The sequence below is a fragment of the Lissotriton helveticus genome, chromosome 9 (assembly GCF_964261635.1).
Source record: "Lissotriton helveticus chromosome 9, aLisHel1.1, whole genome shotgun sequence".
NCBI classification, from domain to species: Eukaryota; Metazoa; Chordata; class Amphibia; order Caudata; family Salamandridae; genus Lissotriton; species Lissotriton helveticus.
This window is the reverse complement of record NC_136070.1, coordinates 674,556,671-674,573,834: the sequence shown is the minus strand read 5'-3', so window position 1 is coordinate 674,573,834 and position 17,164 is coordinate 674,556,671. Positions and strand designations below refer to the sequence as shown.

Here is a 17,164-nt window from a genome sequence, read left to right as displayed (position 1 = left end):
ATATCTGGAAAATACAAGATATCTTGCAGAAACATGAAACGTCCTTAAAACCCAAAACTTGACCATGAGGAATATTATTTTGTGGTTAACTGGTTGTAGAGCCTTATATCGAAGAGCAAAGGACTTTTTCTAAACTAGGAAGAATCTGGGATGGGCTAAGAGACATTTTTCACTGAGTGTAGCGAAATGAGTTCTGGTTTTCAGGACTTTTTGTGCATCATAGTGAGGAAACATTAATTGATCTTTCAATATGCTGAAGACGTGAAAGGTGTGTGCTTGGGCAAATAAATTAATTTTTGATTGAATCTCAAAAAAATATTCTGAGCACCCACAGCTAAAGTTAGTCACTACAGACGGCAACAAGTTCGGCTAGACTTATGGACGTATGGACTCAGTGGAGTTACCACTTATTAAAGACTAGTCCCAAAGTTGTAGATTTACCCTTACAAATGTAGGGGACAGGGTTCACTATAATATAATCACACAAATACCCCCCACATACCAAATTCTAAACCTTATTAGATGATTCACTCTTTTATTATGCCTCAATTGCTCTATAGACTCATAATACTGAGGCCCATTATGTAAAACTGTATGATGTTTATTATATTGTCCCAATATACATAAAAATCACTTCAAGAGAGTAATTATTTCTAGGAAATAATTAAAACAATTTAAATATACTATTTTTAGACTTAGGTGTTGGTCTTGACTTTCCGCATTATCTCCTTATCCTTTCTATGTCAGTGTACTTAATACACTAAATGTCATAGAATAAAACACTTTAAATAAAAAAGTTTCTGAAAAACCATATACAATATGTAATTTGTCAAAAGAATACAAATATCACACAAATTTTAAAATGCTGAATAGCATGTAGTTTTCGATGTGGCATTTTGGTGGATCACAATCAATTTAACCACCTTCTTCAGGACTCTAGTAAATGACAACAATCATTTATAAAAGATATACATAAAATATAATTACTTATCTTGTGTATACAGAACATATTTACATATACAGAGTTCAGTTTTTTCTGATCTTACTCATGTCCCCCGTATAAGATCCACACACTCACCATGATTCCTAAGCTATTGTCAAACATGACTAATGTACCGAAGAAATGTATACTATCTCTCTGTCTGGTCTGTTCAGAGGACTCTTTTTATAGATAAGCAGACGGACGGTGTATTAATACCCATCTACTCCCAAAAGAAATTGTGTTGGCGCAATAAAGTTGTTCTGACTGAGTGAATTTTTTTCCTAGAAATATTTACTCTCTTGAAGTGATTTTTATGTATACTGGGACAATATAGTAAACATCATATATTTTTACATATACTGGAGTTCAGTATTATGGGTCTATAGAGCGATTGAGGCATGATGAAAGAGTGAATTGAATAATATAATAGGGTCTAGAATTTGGTATGTGGGGATATTCTTGTGATTATGTTACCACTTGTTGACCTGGATGCTTCTTTGAGTACCCCTTCCTCTAATGCGTGTTCTTGAACCTTTCAGTTCTCTTCATGTTGATTATTCTTTCACCAATCTGCTAGTGGAGACAGAAAGGTGGTGTGTGTAGATCTCAGGCTGTCAAGGCTTTGCAGACCTGATAGGCTTTGCTGTATCCATGTCTGCTTCCATTTTTTCTTGGTATTCCTCCATAGATTAGTTTCTCAGGTCAATGGCAGTCCTCAGATTGGAAAGTGGAAATATTTGTTTAATCTAGAACTTCAGGTGCTCCTGCTTCTTTCACATCATGGAGATACTGAATAATACAGCAGTCGTATAACACATTTTATACGACAGCTGAGGATAAATGGTAACTTTATTAAACACCGGAGAGGTCAGGAAGCCTATGAATGATGTATTCCTACTGAAGTGGTTAATTTCGTACTCCCAATTTCTACAAGAGAGTCATTGAAAAAGTGATGGTGGACCTTTCATTCGATACTGACAGAGAACCTGATTTCCAGCTTGTCTGTAGCCCTGGTTTCCCCCTTGTGCACTAGATACTCCCTTCTGGATGTGCCTAGTTGGTGCTAACCTGTACAGGGCAGCACACTTCCAAGTCCTTGCATTCATTGTGATATAGGCTCCTTGTAAGCGATGGTGTCGGGCTTCGGCCACCAATGCCAAGCTTGGTAGGAGACAACACCGAGAGGCAGGCAGTGCCCCAAGCATCAATCCCCTCTCATGGGAGACCATCTGTCATATCCAACTAACTTCTTCAAAAAAGTCCTAGCCTCTCATAGACTGATGTACAAATGCTGCAGCCAATCAGATGACAGCTCTTCCTCAAGTCTTGTAGGAGCCCATTACTTCCTAAAGTCTTACATCCTCCTGCCTTCCTGTAGGAGATACAATGGATGCATCATCCAAGGGCTCGAAACACTTACTTCCTGCTGGCTAACCACATCAGTGCTAAAGCCACATATCCCTGGCTAACATGCACACTCAAATAAACCTCTTAAAGTTTTAGACTTACAAGTGGTAACCGAATATCCCTAAATTTCTGGAAAAATGTAAGAATGTCGAAAAATCGAACATGGGAATTCCTAGCACAATGGGGGACGTTCTGCCATTGGTTTCACCTCTTAATCAAAGTTGGGTAATAACATTTATGGTTGAGAGTGAATGAAACTCAATCACAGAAAAATCTTTGCCAATTTTACTAAAGAGTCAATCCCACCCTACTAAAGTGTTATTACATTTAGGAGCTCTGTCCTTTGATTTGGACATGCTGGGAAACATTGAGGCATAGTCTGAGTCAGCTGTAATGGAAGGGATGGCTCTTAGGAGATATTCGCCATAGCTACCGTGTTTTCAAAATTTGATGCAAATGGAATGCACGAGATATGGCTCATTCACTAACCTAAAGTACGGCATTGGTGAATCAGTCCTCTAAGGGATAAAATGTCCTATAATATAAAAGCCTTTATGGAGCATAATGCTGAAAATTGAAATAAGCTGTGTAGTCTAGATAAACGTCTTCAGGTTCCTTTAAAATTCTTCATCTGAGTCACCTTTATGATTTACATAATGTGACAAAATGCCTAAAGGGCAAAGTGGTCTTGATGCGGTCTGTGCTAAACGCCTCAGTACGACGGGATCCCTGATCAATCAACTCTTTCTGTACAGCAGGCATTTAGTTATGCTTTTCTGGCTGTATTAGTCTTCAAGGCATCTAGGGGCATATTTACAAGCCCCTGTCGCCACCAGTGACGTTGTGATGGTAATAGGGGCTTCGCCTTATTTACAAGGCAATGTTAAGCCACTTGATGTGGCTTAACGCTAGCTTGTAAATAAGACCCCCTTTCACGCTACACTTAGATTGAAAGGGGCGGCCAATGGGTGTTGTAGTGGCCATTCTAACGGAACACCCATTGATTTTGACGCTGCCCCCTATTTACAAGAGCAGCGTAAATAAGAGGCAGGGCCAAAGTTAAGACCAAGGAAAATCTGGTCTTAAACAGGCGAAATGAGAAGAAATGCTTTATTTCTCCTTGTTTTTGCTGTTTCCACGTGTACTGCATTGGCAGCACACACGGAAACAGCAAAACGCCAATAATTGCTTATGTGAAGGAAGGTTTCCCTTCCTGCACATAAACATTCATTTAAGAAAAATGCATTAAGCAGCACACATAGAAGTTACAAAAGGGCATTTCAAGATTGGGGATCTTCCTGCACATAGACAATATTCCCCTTAACACAGGCACCCTTGCACTATGATGCAAGGGTGCCTGCGTTGGCGCTAGGCAGCTTTAATTTAGGGCCAGCGCAGGGGGAAACACAGAGCTGCACCATATTCTAGTAAATATGGTGCAGCCCTGCGTTTCTAAAGCGGCGAAGCATGTCGTTAGCCTTCTTGGCTTAATGACACGCTTCGCCCCTTTATTGTAAATGTGCCCCCTAGTTTCTAGGAGTGGGATTTTATTGTATTAATGGAACACAGAAGCATATCAGCGCACTGATTCGTGGTATTCTGCTATTTCTACATCTGGCAAATTTCGGTACCAGTTTTCGCATTTGTTTCTCGCAAAACAAAATAATAGAGATTCTCCGTGTAATTTAACAACAAAAACTGTGTAATTTCTCACAGTAAATCAGTTTGCAAAAAACTTTCGAATTCGGATTCCACACATTTTGCTTTTCATTTAGGTTTATTGGTTTGCCCAACGCTAATTGTTTATAGACATGGCTCTGTTTGTTCACAGCTTCCAAGACTCCAGCAACCCAGTACTGCAGAGTGTTAAATTGTAGTCTGCTCCTCCATGGGATTAACACTGGTGGAACTTCTATTTATTTTGAGCTCCGGTGGGTTCAGGCGTTGCTCTTAAGCAGACTATGTGTCATAAGGTGCTTACTCTAAAGCAGGATCTGTTTCCACTTTGAAGAGGAATCAGCAACATATTGAACTCTAATGGGACACAAAAGGATCTTCATCCCAGCTTCCAGAGGCACTGAGGCTTACCTGGACCATTGTGTCATTAGAGGACATTATCATGCAACACATGCCGGACATGACTTATCAGAAGTACATAAAATTAAAAAGATCAACTGAACAAGTTTATTACCTGGCAGATAAGAAAGGAAAATAAAAATGCAAAACTTTTGGGGCGTAGATAAAACAATTCCCAGCAATGGGGAAAAAAGTATGAAAGTATTCACAATAAGGCAACCATGAAGAGAACTATAGGATGAGACTGCAACATTTGACAAATTCACAGACAAAAGATGTTTTAGAAATCATGTACGATCTCCAGAAATAGCTATGCAAAAAATACAAATGAGCTAAGGATTTCATATAGACTAGCGGTGTCCAATGTAGAAATCAAGGAAAGCCAGATTAGTGGCAGACTTGCAGTTCAACCAATGACTATATACATGAGGTGCTATTTCATATTTCTTGATAGATCAGTAAATCAAATTCTCGCGGCATACATCCGCACACTTCGGTAGGTCATGACTTTGACTCCTGGCAAGATCATATTTTCTTTGCAGAGTGGGTAAATTGGGCAATATGTTTCAGTGCTAAGAGGAAACTGAAACTATTGTTCGAGGTGCTACATGGAAAGGAAGATTTTTTAAGCAAGTTATTTTGGGATTGTAGTTAGATTAATTGTGTTTATATTTATTTTATGTGGATTGCCTGACAATCTGGAATGTATCCTGCCCTCCTGAACTATGTTGGACACTACATAAGGAGCAATACCTTTATAGTTTATTCCTCGCTTTAGGATTTGTCAGTGATGATCTCAGGGTAATGGAAATCAATCTTGTTCAGTGGGTAAACCCTATGCAGTAACAGTACTCCTTCATTTAGTATTAGTAACCGCATACTGATACCAGAACCACTAAAGTGAATGGACATAAACATGAAATGCCTGATTCACAAAGGGAACTTTCACTTTTGAGTGCGCTCACACTACTTTTTAGTATTCACAAATTGCATTTTTGTAGTATCTTACACTTCTGTAGCATCTCCAGCATTACACATGGCCAACCACTGGTACTGCTACACCCTCCCATAGAAGATAATGAATAATTGATGATGTTGCTTTTTGTTTGATTTGGGGTGTGCTCATCCCTTCTATGCAGGGCACAAGTCCTAAAAAAAGAAGTGGGGGGACACTGACGTCACGACAGGAAGTGACGTCACGAAAGGTGACTTGCACCATCAGACTCATTGCCTCCCCTCGCTCACCCCTTAGATGCGAGTGCATCAGAGAAGCCAGCGCGTGAGCAGCGTTCTGAATAGGCTCCGATCTCGCCCCGTAGAGGCCAAAGAGTGAATGTGTGGCTCCATTTGCTCCAGTTATAGAGCTCCCGGTAAAATGGGTGGGGGGACGCCGTCCACCCGCGTGGTACCCCGACTCGAGCCCTGCTTCTATGTTTCATTACTACAATGGGGGTCTGAGTTTTTGGTACCCAGGCACAGCACCTCACGTAGTCGGCGTTTATTGGGGTTGAAAGAGCACGATATATCCTTTTAGAAAAGGCATTGCATTAAACTTCTTTTCTCAGACAGCACACACACATTGAGGATGTGCTACTGAAAGTATTCACTGCTGCCTGTAATTGTGTGTTCGTGAATCTTTTATGGTTGGCCGGCCTGCTGATAAAACTGGGAGTGTGGAATTAGAACACAACACTGGGCGCCTCTTCCCTGAGCTATGCGGCGACCAGGAAGCCTCAAGATCCTCATGGGGGGGGGGGGGGTCGCTCTGAGGTGATGCTTAAGCAAGGTGGCGCAGGAACAACAGCACGCGGGCTGAAGCGGTGGAACGAACACAGAACCTTGTGATCAGCAGATTCTGAAAACAGCGACAGAAGGATGCTTGCTGTTACAATAAAAAGAGAGAGAGAGAGAGGCTGGAATCCGCGGAGAGATGGGGGAGGAGAACTGTCCCATAGAAGCAGAACGCGCCGAGCTCTCGATGGTTTCCTGTAATTTACGACCACGGCAAGTGGCAAAAGCGGTACCCACCAAAAATAATAAAAAGAAAGAATTTGCATAAAACCCAGTGCTGCATTTTCGACAAAAGCCCCGGCTGTAAACATCTCCATCCTCAGCTTCCAGCAGAGAGCAGGCTGGGAGAAGGGCCTCTGCTGTTGGCATGGAAACCAGAGACGACTTTCTCAGCAGTTTAAAATATGAGTTCTGCTGGGAATGGAATATAACCCCGGGCGAAGGAATCGTGCATTTCAAAGCCAAGGAAGGCTGAGCAGAAAAGGGGAGCAGCAGTGACACTTTAGTTGGCTATCAGCCAGTAGATTCGTAACTCTTGCACCCTAAAATCTAAGTAACCGATACTCTTAGAGACTTTAGGAGACTCAACATTACCGTATGTACCCGAAGGATTTCAAAATGATCATAATCACGTGACGGGAACTCCAAAGGGTAAAGCAAAATGAGTCCTTTCCAAAATGTTCAAATGGGCCCCACAGTACAGAAGGTCATCCTTAGAAAGAGGCTATGGGGACATGGTTGGTTCAAGGCGACCTATCCTGTTCTGATTTTATCATCAAACAAGCATTTGCAATCCAATATGTCTCACATATTCTTTAGAGTTAGCGCTATTGGCGTTGTAATAGAAATGTTTTTTACTTCTGTGTTTTGGAGTGGAGTGGATGTATGTGATGGAAATTGTATGTTTTACAATGAATCTAAAAAGTAGCGCGTGGATGATTGGATGTGGTGTACCAGGTATTTCAGCTGCTATGTGCACTATCCTTCCCTAGTGTTCACAATATATGCCGCCATGGAAGGGCAGGAGGGAATTGCGGGCCCCAGGGGTTGTGGGGGGCTGCACTTGGGGGGTACCTATGGTACCCCCTACATTGCCATACAAATGGTGGAAGGCACTGCGAGGTGCCTGTCACGTCGTGCATTGCAAAGCACAGCATGCCTCTTTGGCAATGGGGCAGGTGCTGCTTACAGCAACATCCGCCGCAATGTTAAAGATGCAGGATGCGACCGCCAGGGTGGCGGTCACGTCCTAATTAGCGGTGTGGGACCGCCGCACCCCTGGCAGCCAGTCCCAGCACTGCTTGGGTGGCGGAGACTGAAGTCCACCCGCCATCCTAATGGGGCCCCAAGTATATGTTGCAGTAAAGTTGGGAGTCCAATGGTTGGAAGGAAATCCAAATCTAGGGCACCTGCTACCGCTTACAGTGTCTGTGCTTGTAACCTACCATAATTCCACTGTCAGTGTGTTAATCAAAAACACTGGTGATGTTTGCTGGGATAATACCAAGAATTAGCCATGGTATTTACATTTGTACACCCAATTGTAGTGTGAAAGAGCACAGTTTTTGTGCCCATGAGAAGAGGGTTTTGGGAGTTGGGATTGGGGAGGCCCACGATTATTATAAAACTCTGAACGCCACCCCCTTCTGGCCCACATTGGTGTGTGATCGAGAACTTGAAACCCACCCCGCCCTAAGGGCTCCAGCACAACAACCCTCAGGCGATGCAACAACATTCAGTGCTCATATTTTAAAAAACGAATTACTTACAAATGGGAAACAGAAGCCCCCTTTAAAAAAAATGGAGAACCCCCCCCCTCTTTAAAAGGCTTTCCTTTTTATATACCTTCTATGAGGTAGCGGTGAAGCCCTCATCTCAGTGGCTGATGGCTGGAGCAGCAATTGATTTGCTGAAATTTGTAGCGGTCTCCAGAAGTGGGTTGGTGAGGGCTGTGGTGCTAGGGGACAAACTCATTCTAGGGATTTTGCTACCTTATAAGCAGAGAATTGCGGGACGGCACAGCAGGCGCCGAAGCTCAAGACGCATCACCATGAGTCCGAAGTAGCAGCAACATCAGAGGGGTGTTGGGGCGGAAATGCGCTGTTGTGAGAGGGGTGAGGGTATGTGGGGAAGGGCATGGGAGATTAAGAGCGGCACAGCAGGCGCCAAAGCTGAAGAAGCACTGACAAACAAGCAGCAACCTTCGAGGGGTGAGGTGGTGTGGTGAACGGCATGGGGATATTATGAGATTAAGTGACAGGCCAAGCTGGAAAATGAAGTGGCCACAAAGGTTTCATAGCAGGAACATGAACAGAGGCAGGCCAACCTAAAAAAGAGTGCGCTTGAAGTTTTGGAAATAACGTGAAGCTTAAAAGCACATGTAACATGAGCAGTCTCATGTGAGGATGCAAAAGTTCAAAAGGAGGGACGATTAAGCCTATTCACCAACCAGCTTTAACCTAAAATCGATGGATTAAACTCAGCTCTGTGACTGGGGGCGAATATTTGATTTGTTCAGCATTCCGTCTATCATTTGTTCTTTTTACTTCAGATTTGATTACTGGCTATATAGCATAGAAATATCATGATATAGGAATATCGTAGACAAAATATTGAGGACCAAAATATGGAAAAGTAGGTGCAGATAGTAGAAGTATACATTTAGTATCTCTATTGCCACATCTACATACCTTATATATATCGTTAAGGTACATATATACATATATGTGTAGTTCGGTAGCTTTTGATAGTTTGGTTTCAATATTTTGTCTGCGAAAATGTAATTCCACTATATTTTGTCTATGAGTTTCAGAGAGACCACCTGCTCTGAAAGAGGCCTCCTAGCCTGCAGCCTACCAATGAAAATCTGAACAACAGCATAACCCCCAAAAATGCATAGGGGGTCCCATGCCTCAAACCTTAAAAGATACCATGGGTTTCCAGAAAACAAGGATAGGTCCAATCCCTTTTGCCTTCACTAGAAACTTCAGTAAACCCCAAATCCTTGAAAAACATTTGACCATGAATTTTGTTTTAATATTGTTTGAAATTATTTGCACAGTTGCATATATGGATACAATTATTTTATTCTTCCTCATAGTTCACACCATGTGTATGCACACTGCAGATATAGCTTCACAAGGAGGGACCTGGTGCTGCATCGAGGTCAATGCTTCTAAAGGTTAAATTCACCCTTTTGTTCGGTGCTAAAAGGATCATATGTAATTATTGACCGTGTGCGTTTTGTTTCTTTCCGCACATAAAATGGTAGTCCTCTCCCTGGTACGCATTGGTTCAGTATTTTTCAACGACCTCTCAAAATGGATTCTAGCGTCCCAATGAAACTTGGAAACATTCCATCTGGCCAAGAACCTGAAGGGACCGAAGAAATTATGTTTGACCGGAAGAGCAATGCAACACACACCTAAGACTAGACTTAATTTCTGCTCCGAATTTTAGTAATTAAACCACTCTCCAAGCAGATGGATTTGTTATGGCTGCTCATGTTTGGTTGAAGTAGTACAGATGTCTCAACACTGGCAGGGAAAAACACATCTGTCTACTTTGAAAGTTTTAACATTACAGCTTTTGCAACTCGCAACATATGAAAGGGGGACATAGAGCACACCTTGCTTTGTATGGAGGGATGGTGACAATCGGAGCAGAGGATGCCACTATAAGAGTTTTCAGGGGAAGAAAACCATTGGTGAAAAATATAAAGTACACGGGGAGAAGGAAGCCAATTCTGGGAGTTTCAGTGCCTCGACTGAGAAGAATCAAATATTCTGCATCACCCAGAAAATCCAGATTGCAGGACTTGGAGTTAGTGGGTGTGAGAAGTTGGCCTGGCATATGCTGTCCACTATTCTAGTGGGCACCTTGCACCAGTCCAAAAGACCCCTTATTGATGGTAGGTTAAAGACAACCTTTATAGAAAGCTATCCTAGTGGTAGCTGTGGAGAGCAGCCTTCAGGCTAAGTCGTGGAGGAATTTAAAGCAGCGTGTTTTACCAGTCTATAATCTTGTGAATGAGCAAATGAAAGGAGAACCACACCAGGTATATATATATAAAATATATGTATTTATTCTAAACACACCCCTCTTTATGAGGCTAGAGGCAAAAGTACATAAGGAAAACTTAATAGCACACTGTACATTAGCACAATAAACGTTGAGCCCTAGTGGCGTACCAAACCATATATTAAAAAAGTGGTATAAGAACCACAACTTGCATGAACACAAGGCTTAGAGCCTTTAGAACCGCTGGGGCCACCAGGAACCACCCAAGGTAGTGACACAGGGGACCCACAAGGGACACGTGCAGCGTGTGAACACAGCCATGAATCACCATTAACTTCTATGGGGAAAGTTGCGGTTGGAATTTTAAAGATAAAGGACACTTAGACGAGTACTTGGAGCAAGCCCCTTTAGAATTAGGGGGTTCTAGAGTCAACACCCACGGGAGCACCGGAGTACTCGAGTTACCTCACCCAGGGAAGCCGGGTACATAGATGTCTTTTGGTGCCGGGTTTCGTCGTCGTTTTAAATGGCGATCTGCTGCAAAGTGCATCTGGCGTCCAAGTGGAAAGTGTCCGGTGTGATCCAAGCCGGATCGAAGATGAGAAGAACCTGGAAGCAGAGGGGACAGAGTCTGGGTCACTTGCCAGTTACCAGGGGCACGTTAGTCGAATGTCCACCAATGTTGGGGGATTTCAGGTGAAGAAGGTGAAGCTTGACTCTTCAGTCACGAGGACCAGGAGATGTCGACGATGACCAGGATCTGGATTCGAGCTGTCCCACAAAGGATGTTGAATGCTGCGGTGTCGGTACCCAGATTGGACCCAACAAGCGTTGGCAACAACAATCCACACAGAAAGTAGAGATAGGCTTTGGTGCAGACCAGCAAGGTCTGGGGGACTCACCACTTGGTAGGGGGTCAGGGCACATCTGAAGCAACCAGGGAAGCCCAAGGAAAATCAGAATGCCCTTCGTAGGAACCCACCAGTCAACGGACCAGGGATTGCGAAGGAGCCTTGAGTGGAGATGCAAGAAGCGGGCTCAAGGAACACTTGTGGAGTGTAGGCCCACAATCTTCAGGGCAAATAGTGCTCGGGGCTTGAGCTACAAGTAACCCAACGCACAACTTCAGGAAATCTCGGGAAGTCAATGCACTAGCCAATGTGCACAGTTACCAGGAGTTCCGGATCCACGTCACTCATGAGGACTGCGGGTCTCAGCTTTGCTGGGGACTCGGGTCGGCCTTCAAGAAGTCTAGAAATCCTCTTCCTGCGCTGCGGATACTTTGGAGTCCGTCTGGAGCTTCGGGGATGCAGACTGGCAAATGCTTCGTTAGTGCCTGCTTGAGCAGGGGAGTCACTCCTTGACCCCAAGGGAGATACGTCTGTCCTCTAGTCTTTAGTAGAGTGTCAAGGTTTCAGGATTCGGTTTCCGAGTTTTATCCAGGTGTAATTTAAAGTCCTGTTGCCAGGGGTCCCTTACTTATACTGAAGAAAGGGGTTGGACATACTATGGGGACACACCTATGGGAGGGTTTGGAAAGAGGGGTGGCTACACCCATTTCCTTTGTCCAGTTTCGTGCCAGAGCAGGGGCTGAGTTTCCCTGCCACCGGTTTGAACTAGACTATGCACAGGGACACCAAATGTGCCCCCAGTGCAGACTTTCTGGCACTCTCAGAGTGCCCCCACCCAGCCCTAATACACAAAAGCCTGTCTGGGAGGTGGTTACACCTCCCTGTAACAGGAAACCTATTGTCCAGGTCTCCCCTGCCTGAGTTTCGCCCAGCAGCAGGAGGTCAGATGCGTGTCTGTGGCTGCAGCATCCATTTTGTGATGCTGGGGCTCGTTTAAACTATTACTAGGCAGACCAATGTGTACATGTCTCTCCCTCTAGAAGGGTGGAATTCTATCCCCACCGCCAGGACTGGTGGGAGGGGGGGGTAGGATTCCAAAGTGTTTGACACCAAACATGACATGTTTCCATGCAGCCATTACAAAGTTAGAATTTACCGCGAGGTTATAATGCACTTAAGAGTATATGGTCTGGCTGCATCACAGAACAGCTTCAAAGAATAGATTCAGAAAGCTGCAGAGGGGTTCTGCTCATGCATGGGCACCCTTTCACACAAAAAAAGCAACCTGCCTTCAGGATTGATAAGGCCTGCCATAGGAATGACTGATAGGTTTATATATGTCAGTGATTAAGGGTAACTATAGGTAACCAATATATTAGTAAGGGGTGCATGCACCACCTTACTCAGGCTGCAGTAGCATCCCTGTGGTGTCATTTTGGAAGGCTTCCCAGGGGTGGCATTATTCATGCTGCAGCCCCTGGTAGGCCTCTGGGGTACCTATGCCCTTGGTACCTAAGGTACCATATACTAGGGACTCACAAGGGTACCTCAGTAACCAAACTGGAGCATACCTAAAGTACATGCAATCATTTTAGAGAGGAAGCAGCTAGACTGGAGTCCTAGATAGCAGGGCCCCAGCCAGACTAAAGTTGAAAAACAGAGAAACACAGCAAAAGGTGGGGGTAACCATAGTAAGCAGATCCTACTCTTCTACATTGGATATAAGGATGAAAGCAGGGACAACCAGATAATCTTGTTTGTTAATATGGCATATGACAAAAAGATGCTTAATCGAAGAAAGAGGCTGAGAGGGAGAGTGCTAGAGCGAGCATTGATCTGTTACCAGGAGAAGCAATGAGATAGGGCAACTACTTCTGTACTAGCTCATGACATCGCTTTACATTATGTTGTGTATCCTCTCACTGCTGTCGCCAGGACACTATTAAAGAGATATTTCATATTGTACCGCCTCACAGTCTTGTGATAGAAGTACTGAATACTGTGATCATGGGACTGTTGCCAGTAAAGTATGTGAATGTCCAGTGGCTGTTGGAATGAGACCAATTTGACACCACACAGTTCAAATACCTGAAGGGCACTCAATCTCTCCAAAAATCCAGAGGGCGATCCCATATTGTTCTTCACAAGTACCACCAGACACACCAATACCAAAGGTGGCTCACAGTCAGCTTGCATTATGTATCAAATTATCGCTTATTCCACAATAGAGATCAGCCCATATCCAAAATAGGAAGCGCACCACTGCTTTTCCCCCCATTTGTTTTAGGTTAGAGCATCATCACACAGTCATGTCTCATAATCGAGTTCCCAAATTCTAATTCATGTAACAACTTGTAGGAATCATCACATTTGGCTCTGATTACAGAGGAATATTTGCTTACTCTGGTCCTTACCGGCGTAATGGGAGAGCGGCTCCGTCTCGATGTGGTTGTGGCCATGGTAGTGGTGGTCTCCATGATGGTGGTGGACATGTCTGCCAGGAGGGTGGTTGCAGTGGTCTCGGTGGTCATGACAGATGGCACTTCACCAACCAGCCGCAGGTTGCCCTCCACTTTGACGTTAGAGTCGCTCTCTGCCGCCAGAGACAGCACTTTGAGTCCATTGTAGTAGAGCCCTGAGATCTGTCCCTGGAAGGGGCGCCCTTGGTCTTTGCCACCAATCTTGATTGCAGCCTGGCTGTTAAAGATTGTCAGCTGTCGACCTGGGAGGTGCATGTTGAAGGGAGGGGGAAGGGGTGAGGTAGATAAACAGACACTTCATAAATATCCATATTTTGTGAGGTATAAAACCATTGTCCTGCAATACAGCACAAATAATGGCAGGATCTGAAACCTCATCTTTCATACGCTGTCCTTCATTGAAATCAGAGCTCAACCATCAAGATAGTTCAGGCGAGATCCTCACTGCACTTACATGCACTACTCACTTGCATTCAATCAACATAGTTTGTACACTTGTAATGGCTCTAAGCCCTACTTCCATGCTCAGACACACATACGCACCCTGCAATTAGGTTTAATTGGGTTGAGGTAAGTTAGGTCTATGGAGCTAAAGCACCTAAGAGTTGAATTTCTCTACTGTACCATCCCATTTTCTGTCAATTTCAGTTTTCCTGTCAATTTTCAAATCCCATGTAATGCTTTTTGCTAATTCAAATGAACACCGCAACCAGCAAATGTTTTCTTATGTTCTCGTCCTAGAGTACACGCGAATGAGCTTGGCATCTGACATCTTGTTTTCTATAGGCAAGGCTCTTGCTGTCAGCCTCTTCAACACTGCCTTTTGTCACTGATTTACTGAGACCAAGAGGGCGTAATTTCTGTGTAATTTATACAACCATCTTTGACTAGAAGTATCAATATTGTTTGGTTGCGATTAATAATGCATAATCTTATTCTCTAGCTGTATACACTAATCACAATCATATGCCACTGCATGCATCCTTTATTTCCTAATTTTTTATTTATTTACAGTTTTATCTGTTGAGTATGAGTAATGTTATGTGATGCCTTTATTGTTTATAAACACAGTCTGCTAAAATATGGCACACCTTTTTTAAGTATAACAGAGGTACTGAGCCTTCATGAAGTTAATTCACATGGTAGAAAGTTAATATTGCTCATGTCTACAACTCAATGCTTGGATTCATATTTTCAAGACAGGGGCTGCAGAGCCTAAGCCTGCATGAGTCCACAATACTACATTTGCATAGGTGCCATATTAGTGAGGGAGACAAGCGTGTCTGTAATTCTTTGGTCATTCGTGAGCATGATTTTAGGGATGGTAAGACGTCATTTTGCTGAATCCAAAATACAGGTACTGAAAATATCTACAGGTGGTGGTGAAAAGTTCCACCTATTATATTCTGTTTCTTTCTGGCTTTGATTTCAGCCTTTAGGCGTTTCCTTATTAGTGCCCTAATGTATTTTTTTCACCAAGCTACTTGAAAGCAGTAGAAGAAATGGCCACCACCGCTTACAACTGTTTGTTGTAGAATACAACTTGAGTTTGATTGGGGCACCCCACCTGTGCCCTGCACAGATCTCATCTTCTTGGGCCAATTTCTCAAAGCAAGTAGCTGCTTGATGTGATGAGTTCTTAGGCTCCAAATATAGCAATGTTTATTTCCCAGAGCACAAATAAGTGCTGCTGGTGGTAACTCAGGAAAGAAGGATCAATGTCCCAGTTAACAATACTACAGCATTCAACTTTTTTCTCTTGTACCTCTCAAAGATAAACCTAAGTGATGATAAACAAACCATAATTTAATCACAACAATGTTTGTGTGTGATTTGAGGGTGGATCTAAGTGAGTGGAGGAACACTACTTTAGAGAAAGCAAGTCAAGCCAATGTAGAGGTAATTTGGGAAAATCCTGGAATAGGCCTATAACTGCTAACATTTATTATAAAGCGTATCCCTATCCCATACATAACCTAAATTGCAACAAGAATGTGACCATGATCCTCACTGCAACTCATCAGCAGGACAAAAAGTCACAAATGCCAAGAGATCCAAACAAGCTCATTCCTGACCCGAATTAGCTGTTGTTCTAAAAAGGGAATCTTAATCTCAATACCTGACCCTTGCTCTACCTCCATCTGTACATACATCTCAGGTTCTATATTTACTATCACTAATCCATGATTGGAAAATTGTATTTGTACTGGAGGTTACAACTGTACCTAAACAACCGGATAATCATGAGAACATACTACTAATACAGAACCACACTCTTCATCTTTCCTTTCGCTATCCATCTATGACTTATGCCTTGCACTAAATATGCCATATCATATTCCTGATCATGCACAATATGCATAAGCTAACCACTTCTTGGTTTTCGAACTACTCCTAACAATTAAGAGATGCTTTTAAATGGGCTCCTTCTATTTACGGCCGTCTCAGAGCCACTGGAAAATCCAGACACTAATGCTCCTTCACAAGTGCAACCCTCCACACCAGTTGGTAGTTTCGATATATTACCTCCTAAAGAATCACCTCACACTTACCCCTAATAATCAACTGACAACATTAGACAACCAGCAACATGGCAATGTCTATTCCAAAGCATAAACTGGCTCAATTGGATGGCCACTCCATCACTGCGATTCACTTTTGCCTATTGAACTCTCTCCCAGCCCAAATGTGGAACATACCTAATTCCGTCTGCAGATCTAATATCCGTAACAGTGTCAATTCCCAACACAACTTGATCTTAATCAATGTTACCGTTTTATCCTCCTAAAGATAATCGTATAGTAGAGTGACATAAGTCACATGGAATAAAGCACTTTGTAAAAGACAAATAAATAAGTAACTATTCACACTGTTCTCAAATAACTCCCTCGTGTTGGTAAACAGGTGGAATTGTGATCCCAATCCAAAAGGGTGTACGTAGCTGCTTACACTCAACTGTATTTTCCATTGACATCGGGGACATTGGCCATTATCCTCAAGATCAGTTACTATCTATGAGAATCTCCCCTTCACATACTCTTGCCATTCCTCACATTTCTCGCAAAATTATATTTTTTGCTGCTCCGTTGGCAATTTGATATGATCAGGATAACTACATTGCTGTGTACATTCTACTTTCTTCTCTGGCTACTAAACTTCATTAGTATTGTGACTGCTCTGCCTAATTGTTTAACATTCATGGTAAAAGACTACATTATATTGGCCAAGGCCTTTATGCTTGGTGTGTGTAGGATGCAGTTGTATAAGAACAAGACAGCATATCTGGTATTCTTTAATCATGGGTTCCATCTGTGCGAAGATGAACTAACATTTTAAAGCATCTACATTAATAGGAGAGATGCTAGGAAAATGGTTGTTCAGCCAACAGAACGCCACAACAGGTAGTAATGGTAATGTCTACCTAGAACTAAAATCTGTGCATTATCTAAACCCCATCAACTCACAATGATTCCGTTATCTGTTATGAGGAACCTAAGATCTCTTACTCAAGGTCAATTTGCAATCATGTGTGCCCCAAGGGAGCACACAAGCTAAAA

General features: G+C 43.0%; 1 protein-coding gene across 10 annotated transcripts in view; it reads right to left on the bottom strand.

Annotated features, from left to right (window-relative positions):
- The window catches only part of NRXN2 (neurexin 2), a 2,155,080-nt gene that overhangs the window by 103,254 nt on the left and 2,034,662 nt on the right, over nt 1-17,164 (bottom strand). For all 10 annotated transcript variants that reach the window (XM_078660761.1, XM_078660766.1, XM_078660765.1 and 7 more), the window contains one exon: nt 13,542-13,849. In XM_078660761.1, coding sequence (XP_078516887.1) covers nt 13,542-13,849 — 308 coding nt within the window. The remainder of the gene's footprint in view (nt 1-13,541; nt 13,850-17,164) is intronic.